This window comes from Rutilus rutilus (genome assembly GCF_951802725.1).
Source record: "Rutilus rutilus genome assembly, chromosome: 15".
In the NCBI taxonomy this organism is placed as follows: domain Eukaryota; kingdom Metazoa; phylum Chordata; class Actinopteri; order Cypriniformes; family Leuciscidae; genus Rutilus; species Rutilus rutilus.
This window is the reverse complement of record NC_140220.1, coordinates 30279860-30288947: the sequence shown is the minus strand read 5'-3', so window position 1 is coordinate 30288947 and position 9088 is coordinate 30279860. Positions and strand designations below refer to the sequence as shown.

Genomic DNA, 9088 nt, shown 5'->3' with positions numbered 1-9088 from the left:
TGTTTTTTCCAGTAGATAAAACTAAATGGTTTCTTGAAATTGGAGAATGGAAGTCCCATCCAGGTCTTTAGAAGCTGTTTTGAGGTGGTCCCACATTCAGGTGATTTTCATCCTTCTGTTTGCCTATTAATTGCTTAATAAATGCTTACTAGTCTTCCTTGACAAGCCACACCACTTAACATTCTGCATGGTATTGGTCTCACTGTGCTTTGAAGTAATTCTGTGGATATTGTGACCATTCGCCTCCAGCACATGAGCAATATCCAAAACCAATTGACCAGAGTTAGTAATTTTAACAAAATCCTCCCTGTTTGCAGAGGACTGCTTCTTCCATCTGGCCGTTTTCACTAAAACCCACAAAATAACATCTAATAATGTAGCTAATACTTGCCACATAGTGATTTATTGAATTATAGGCTCGGAATAATGAGTGCAAGATTGGTATGACCACTTGGCCAAGAATGACGTCCACACAATTCGATACGTTTTATTGCATCACAAACATTTTTAGAATAGAAATGTGGAAGGCATACTTTAGTTTTAAACTTCACGAGTCACGACGTTGAAGAATTCACGAAATTCATCTCTCGCAGGCTGCCAACATGGCGTCAAGAAAACTCCACAACGATCTGGATATTTGTTTTTACCGTTGTCTTATCGTAACGCGTTCTATTATTTGTGTAAACCTGAAAAGGTGTTGCGAAGTGACGCGAACCAAAACTTTTTTCCCAACACTTCAAGTCTTGTTTGTTGATTTCTATTCTTCTAAATTTAGAGTTGCTTAACACCCACTCATTTAAGGAAAGCAGTTTGACAAAATAGCATCAAAGCCGTATGTGGCACCAGGTGAAGGAGTGGGTGTATTGATCTCAGGCTGTACAGCTTAAGGGAAGTTTTTAATGATTGCACCTTTCCACTCTGTAGGCAGCGGAAACTAATCCAAAACATGTTTATGAGCTAATGTAGAGCCGTGAAACCCATAAACAGTGGAAACCTCAAAGAAATTTTGTTGGTGTAAAAGTTTTCTCAGGATGTCCCATGCATCCCAAAGCTAACAGTCTCATCCTATAGCATAGTTTAAGACTTTTTCATCCGAATATTCGCTTCTCAAAAGAAATAGGCTGAGCAGGATTATACATAACATTGTTTATTATAGCTTTAAGGGTAAAACAACAACAACAACAACAAACTTGAGAAGGAAGAATAAATAATACTTCTGTCAGTCTGCCTCTTCCTCTGTGATGTCATCAAGCCGAGACTGCCCGCACCATCCTGTCTCCAAACCACAAACACCATCCTGTGTGTGTGCTGTCACACACACCCTGTGTCTATATTCTATGCAGATAACATATTACTTCTGTTCAACGTAAACGAGGGCTTGAAGTCCCCCAGATCCTCGCGTGTTCATGGGGATTCCAGTGTTTGCAGTGGGGGCTGAAAGTAATTCCCTCCAGCCCGTTTCTAGATACACAGTCAGCCCACCACACCAGCGATGGAGAGACTCACTTGTGTCTGTTCCTGTAGAAGCAAAAGTTATCCTCAGAGCATGATTAGTGGAAAGAGAGTGAAACATTGCTATAATTTTGAAATACCGCAACCGTTCAAAAGTCTGGAGTCTCTCATGCTCTTCAAGGCTGCTTTTAACTTAGCAAAATACAGTAAAAATTGCAATATTGTTGTTTTCTATGTAAATCATTTTAAAATGGGATTTATCCCTGTGATTGTTAAGCTGAATTTACTTCAGTCTTCAGTGTCACATGATCCTTCAGAAATCATTCTAATATGCTGATTTGCTTGATCAAGAAACATTTACTATTATTGTCAATGTTGAAAACCGTTCTGCCGCTTAATATTTTGTGAAAACCGTGATGCGTTTTCAGGATTCTTCGATAAATAATGTTCAGAAGGACACCATTTATTTGAATTATTTATTTATTTACCTGACGTTCTGTACGGACTTTTGAACTATAGTGTGTTAAAGCATATTTGGTCATTTTATTTGTAAATTTTTTTTTTTTTTGGCTGCCCATGTTTAATTTTCACCCCATTTCAAGAATGAGTGCACACAGTCAGTTTTTCACCTTTTTTTATTAAAAACCAAAGTTGGGATGAATTTTGAGGTATTCTGGACACCTCAATGACATAAAAGCAAAAGTAGTGGAATAAAAAGTATACAATTTTGTCAGAATTTGAAAGCTTTTCATCAATTTTTTTTTTCTTTTTTTTTTTTCTAAATGCATAGCCTATATACATCCAAATCCTAATTCTTGGGCTTTTACTATCTAACTGCAATACATCACAGCTCAAACAAATGTAGCAATAAACAATCAGTCACAGCTAATATTCACACTTTACATTCTTTTCTGTCATGTCAGCAACAACCCACATATTTGACAGTAAACCGACATGATACAATCATTTATCCTCGTGAGTTGTACACAGATTTGCGTCCTTCTCAGTATTAAACATGACACGTAACAGTCTGCGCCTGATGCTGTCTGTTAGCACTCTAGATCGTTCTGGTGGGATTCTGCTCAGTTCTAGAGTCCTGAAGCTCCAGGTGCACCGTAGAATTCCAACATTTGCCTTTTACACTTTAGCTTACAAAACTTGTGGGCTTTTTACAACAAGTCCTAGGTTATATTCTTCCATGTTTCACACTGTTCAATGTTCATCCTGGGTTAGTAATTAGTCCTGGGTTGTCAAGTTTCGAGATTTAAACCCTGGGTTAACATTCTTGTTTGCATATTGATTGGACAAGTATGGCACTTGCTGAGCCTGCCAGCTATTTTACCGTAATAACTTCTTGTCCATTATCTGTTGATAAGCAGAACGTCTTAACCGTGGGTTAAAAATGGCGCTAACCTCCTTTCAAAATTACAAGTGTGAAAATAGCTTAACGGGATAGTTCGTTAAAAAATGAAAATTCTGTCATTATTCACTCAGCCTCATACCATTGTAAATGTGTATGACTCTCTTCTGTAGAACATGAAAGCAGATCATTTGTGAAATGTTTTCTTGTCCATACAGTGGAAGTCAGGGGAAGTCCATGTTTTTGGAACAACATGAGAGTGAATAAATTATGGCAGAATCTTTATTTTTGGGTGAACTATCCCAGTAATCCAGGATTTCAACTTTCTTTAACCCAGGGTTAAACAAGACTTTAATCCAGGGTTAAGCACAGAGTGACAAGCCTCCAGGGTCAGTTTTGAGAGCCGTTGTTATGGTGATGCGTAATGACTCTGTGGTAATCTTGGGTCGGGGAGATGGCGTGTTCAGGAGGAAGGTGCGAAAGCTCATGGCTGCGGATGTAGTTCATGCTGCCCGGGTGACTGAGGTAGAGAAGCTGGCGAGCAAACAGTGGCTCAACCTGTGACACAATGACAAAAGCAAATTAAGCAAATCGTTATGTTTTGTTCATAACTGTTCATCAGTGTTAAAAAGAACCAAAGAAATGTCATATTTTAAAGGTTAAAGACGAACCTGCACTGTGAAAGTCCGTCTTGGCCTTAGCGCATCAGTACTCTCTTCATCGAAGAATAGCAGCACTTGGGAACATGGCGCAGGACGAGCGTGCAGGGCGTAACTCTGCAACTCTACAGGAGATATGGAGGAGGAGACAGTTTATTCACAGCCAATGGCAAGTGAGATCAATAAATACATCGGCAAATGGTTGAAGATAATGGAGATCTACACTACCATTCAAACGATTGGGGTCCGTACCGTGTTTTGTTTTTGAAAGAAGTCTCTTATACTCACCAAGGCTTCATTTATTCGACCAAAAATACAGTGAAAACTGTAATATTGAGAAATATTTTCTACTTGAATATATTTTAAAATGTGATTTATTTTTCAGCATCATTACTCCAGTCTTCAGTGTCACATGATCCTTTGGAAATCATTCTAATACGATGATTTGCTTCTCAAGACACATTTCTTATTATTATCAGTCTTGAAAACAACTTATTTTTGTGAAAACCATTTTTATAGATTATTTGATGAATAGAAAATTAAAAAGAACAGAATTGATTTGAAATACAAATCTTTTGTAACATTATAAGAGTCTTTACTGTCACTTTTGATCAATTTAATGCACCCCTGCTGAAAAAAAAAGTATTAATTTCTTAAATTAAAAAAATCTTACTGACCCCAAACTTTTGAATAAGGTTGTAAATGAATGTTTTTGTAAATGTCTGCATGAAATGTGACAGACTTTTCCGATGTCTGGTTGAAATGTCCAATTCGTAAACTATTATCTTGAATCTTATATATTTGGCTGCATCCTTGTTACAGTGTGTTAGTTTGTAAATGGCAGGTAATTGAATTGATGTTTTTCAAGCCTATTGGGCAAAGCATATGATCTCATCTCTTTCTGTAATGCAAATGATTTTCATTCTCTATTTTCTTTCCATACTGTGAGCTTTAGGTCGAATGTGGCACATGTGATTCCCGTGGTATTTGAGTTGTACTCATCATATGCTGGAAAGTTCTGTGAGAATCACAGCAATCGGTGAATCTGTTACAGAAAGTGGGTGTGAATGACTTGTAACTCATAGATGACTGACTGTCACTAAATATCAACCCACAGATAATGAGACACACTGTTTACTGTAAAAGCTTTGATGTGTTTGTTTACTGTAAAATGTGTGTATGATGATGTACACGAGCAGTGAATGAATTAAGACGGAGATATAAAGGTTTACAATAAATGGTTCTCAGTTTTGCTGAGAAAGATGAGTGATAAAGTAACCGGTTTTTAATGTCATCAGATAATTTATCTGAAATGCCCACATGAATACATTACCATGCACTAACCTGTTATGAACAGATGAGTGTCCAGCAGTTTGCAGTTCTGCTCTCTCTCCAGCTTGTTGGGTTTGTCAGTCGGTGGAGCGTGAGCTCCCTCCCAGTACACCCTGCAGGGGCAGCGGCGGCGGGCGTAGAGCCCGTCAGGAGCCATCCAGAGTATAACACCACGCTCCAGAGATGCCCTTTCAGCATGAGGGAGTTCAACCAGTTCTGGAGCCCCAGGTGAAGCGAAGGCCTGTCCCTCTCTGCTGGGACCCAGCTGACAGCCCTCTGGACTGTTCACTGTTACCTCTCGCACCAGGGCATCCCGGTAAAACACCACCACATTTAAGCGGTAATCTAATCGAGAAGAAGAAACTTTAATATGGTCTTTAAACTCGCGAGTTAAATCCTAATTGGAGCCGTTGATGGCAAGACAACTAGGAAAAAATATAATGCCAAACTGAACAGTACCATATCAGCTAGCTATCAGCCAATATTAGAGTTTTTTTAACATTTAGATTACTTGTCAGCATCTAATTCTCAATTGAAGTTAATCTTTAAAAACACAAAAGTCAGCATGAAATGAAAATTCACCCCATCTATTTTCTATATGCATGTTATTGATCTTTCTTTCTTCTTTTTTTACCTCGTTACTTAAATTAAAATGTCATCATAATCAACTCAATCTTCTCTCTGGTGACAGTATGCCGGACTTCTCCAATCATTTAGTTCACTTAAAGGGATAGTTCACTTTAAAATGAAAATTCTGTCATCCTTTACTCACCCTCAAGTTGTTTCAAACCTGTATGAATTTCTTTCTTCTGCTGAACACAAAGGAAGATATTTTGAAGAATGTCAGTAACCAACCAGTTACCTGGAACCATTGACTTCCATAGTAATTTTTTTTTTTCCTACTATGGAAGTCAATGGTTCCAGTTAACTGTTTGGTTACTAACATTCTTCAAAATATCTTCCTTTGTGTTCAGCAGAAGAAAGAAATTCATACAGGTTTGAAACAACTTGAGGGTGAGTAAAGGATGACAGAATTTTCATTTTAAAGTGAACTATCCCTTTAAACTAAACCCTTTCTTACAACTGACTGCAAGCGTTCATTCAGATCTGTCTCCATTCAGCCAACAACTGATGGATAAAAAGTCCATTTTCTTTCTTTTTCAATAATCTGTTTCACTCAGATGTGCGTCACAATACAGCAGAAAATATCTGCTCTGTAACATCATGACTTTAAATGTGATCTTTCTCAAATCTCAAAATGAATATCCATTTTTTCATTCTCTACATCATCATTTTGTGATGCTTACATGATGTTATGCTGTTGATTGCCTCATCACATGAAAATAATTACAGACTTTTAGTTATTGGTCAGAATTTTTAATACTGTTCCACTTTTCTTTTCAAACCGATCTCCGAAATCATCTAGAAGATCATCTCGATACAAAATCAGTATCAATACTTTAAGAGCAATCAATCCATTCCTGTTAAGCCTGTCTGTTTATGATCGTGTTTGAGCGTGTGCAGTACCTGAGAGGGCCAGAGCCTCAGCGGATCTCATGCTGGTGTCCAGGGTGAAGGGTGACGGCTGTGAATCAGATGCATTGCAACTGAAGAAGGAGCCACTGAACTGGTACCCTGCGTATACAGAAATACCCCATTGCAATTGCTTGCTACATGAACTTTCTTGTATACTTTCTCTTTCAAGAACACACAGTAAGACAGTACCAGGGTCCCAGCGTGGAGTGTAGGGGCTCTGGCTGTAAGGGATCTCAGACAGGGTGGGGTAATCCCTCCATCCTCTCTCTGCTGGAGAAATGTAGTTGCACACCTGTAATGACAAGCGCATACAGTGATCCGAAGGGCAAAGATCTGAACACACAAGCCAAAGTACAACTAAGATGATGTTTGGTTCTAACCTGAGAAGGTGCTGGTGCATAAGGTGGGTGTATTGGATAACTAGGCGAGCTTGAATTGGACTGTGAATCATCAGTAGATCTGGAACCTGCAACATTAAAATATTGTATATTTTCATTGTTTTCATCAGATATCTAAAGAAATATTTAACAGCTGTTCTAATCTGTTTGATGTCCTTCATTTACATTATGAAGAAATATGAGAGCACTGAATATGGACTACACAAGCTTGTGTGCTCATTTAGAATGCCTTTGATGTTTTTCTTCTCCCTTGCCTTTTTTGGATCCTTCCGGAATAATCCTATACACTTTATAGGGGTCCGATATGTCAAGTTGACTGCGCTCCACAATTTCCTCAAAGTCATTGCTCTTGTTAAGAGCACACCGAAGACGTGTTTTCCAAGTTGGTGGGTCAGGTTTGTCGATCCCCTCCCGGTACTTGCCTTTGAAAAGTGCCCACGCCTGCAGGAAAACAGATACAAGGATGTTAAATGAGAAATATTCCAAGTAATCTGGTATAAAATACATGTGGCAAGTTCCTAGGAATGTAATCTTTGTTTTATGCTGGTTTTTATACACTTTTTTTTTTTTTTTTTTTTTTTCATATGCTAAACATGTAAAAAGTACTTTCCATCCATCTTGAAAACCCCCCCCGATTTTATTACTTATTTTTGAATCCTGAATATCAAACATTTTGACCTGAAGAAAAAAAACACCTGCCATTCTCATAAAAAAAGGCAAGATATTTGATTTTGCAAACACTGCTTATGTAAACACATTTACATACATGTCATTTTTGACCAAAAAAAGTAAGGTGTTTTTATTTCTTACTTCATCGGAATGGTATGAAACTTGGTAAAGGTTTTGGCGCTTGCTATGTGAAGACAAAAAAATCATGGACATGATTCAAAAAGGTTAAATGGTCCTGAAAAAAACAGTCACACTTGTGCTCCAATGGGAGACAAATTTCATTTAATGAAATCTTTTGGTACTTAAAATCTTACTGAGAGCTCGTTTTTTGAGATATCAACCTCAAATTTGGAACACAACTTTTTTTATGGCTTTGATTTTCTTGCAGTTTTAGAGTAAAACGTGTTTTCGAAAATACAGATTTCATATAAAAATGAAAATTGAAAATAGTATTTTGGTGCATTTTTCATAACAGTAAATGTAAAATTCTATCACTTTTTTAAGTTCACTTTAGCAATCATTTTCCAAGTGTCGTATTTAAAAAGAGATCAAACTTAAGCATCTGCTTTAAAGCATTTAAGATTTACGACAGTTCAAGTTGGAAATTCAATTTTCAGGTCTATGCAAAAAACGTGAATAAACTACTGCGTAAATATAACGACCATAAAACCCTAAAAATAGAAAACATTAAATAAAAACTAAAATATAGTAGCCTACATTACTTTCATTGAAAAAAATGAAGAAAAATGTGGTAATTTTTGTGGTCACCATGCGAAGAGCATCAGTGAGATGTTTTACTGTCTCCGAACGACCATGGACACTTTTTAACTTTAAGGCCCGTAAAAATATGGAAAATTTTGGATTGGAAATTGGAAACATGCGTTGTCTAAGAATTGTATTTGAATGTATTTTATAACTGTTTGCAACACGAGTAGGCTAAGATCCCATGGGAGAAATCATGCGTTACTGTAACTGACGTTTCTCATCCCCTCCATGTTCAATCTGCCTGTAGCCTACCTTAAAGAGCGCCGCATCCTCATCCCTGTTGTAGTCCTGCTTCCCCGCGTGCTTCCACGGAATCCGAAAGATGCTCTTCTCGTCATTCTCCCACACGAGTCCAGGGTATTTTCCGGTGTCCACCTGCTCGATCAGCCACTGACGCAACTTTCCGTTACCGGAGCCCCCCGTCGTCGCGCGCTCTTCATCCGAACACATATCTGAGAAGAAAAACGTATTTCATTCAGATCTTTTCATTACCAAATTAAATCGAAATGGTTAAAACAAGTACATAAATAAATAACTAAAAAACGCAAGTAAGTCTGAATTGAAAACGAGATATGCAGCCTACTGCAGAAAGTTGTAGCCTGAAGAAGCGCGTGGTGCCCTCTTTCAGAGCTTTCGAGTTTTGAAATGTGTCAGTACCGTAGTTCAGCTTTCGACCGCGACTTTTCTTCAATCGTTTGCATTGACAGGGGCGGAGCGTTCGCCACACACACAGTCACAGGATTCCACGCACCTGCAGCGCGCGTGAGATACACGACGGACGTCCCGTAAGCGCGCGGGGGCTGCTCATGGTATTAAACCCACGCTCACCAAAGCGGGACTTTTGGTGTTTAATAAAAGAAATTTGATTTCTTTTAATTCGATGACGTTGAAATGTCAGCTGTGTTTATAGATAGGCC

At 38.1% G+C, this 9088-nt stretch overlaps 1 protein-coding gene across 2 annotated transcripts; it reads right to left on the bottom strand.

Moving 5' to 3' along the window:
- Positions 1-2070: 2070 nt before the first annotated feature.
- irf4b (interferon regulatory factor 4b) lies at positions 2071-8982 on the bottom strand. Of its 2 annotated transcripts, none has more exons than XM_084431603.1 (9): positions 8829-8982; positions 8424-8623; positions 6992-7178; positions 6720-6805; positions 6529-6631; positions 6331-6438; positions 4816-5148; positions 3484-3596; positions 2071-3370 (listed from the first exon to the last, which is right to left on the bottom strand). In XM_084431603.1, exons 2-9 carry the CDS (start codon positions 8619-8621, stop codon positions 3203-3205), a joined length of 1296 nt encoding a protein of 431 aa, XP_084287729.1. In that variant the 5' UTR covers positions 8622-8623; positions 8829-8982; the 3' UTR covers positions 2071-3202. The 2 variants fall into 2 exon arrangements, with proteins under 2 accessions (XP_084287729.1, XP_084287728.1); XM_084431602.1 differs by having other exon boundaries at positions 8755-8873.
- Positions 8983-9088: the final 106 nt, after the last annotated feature.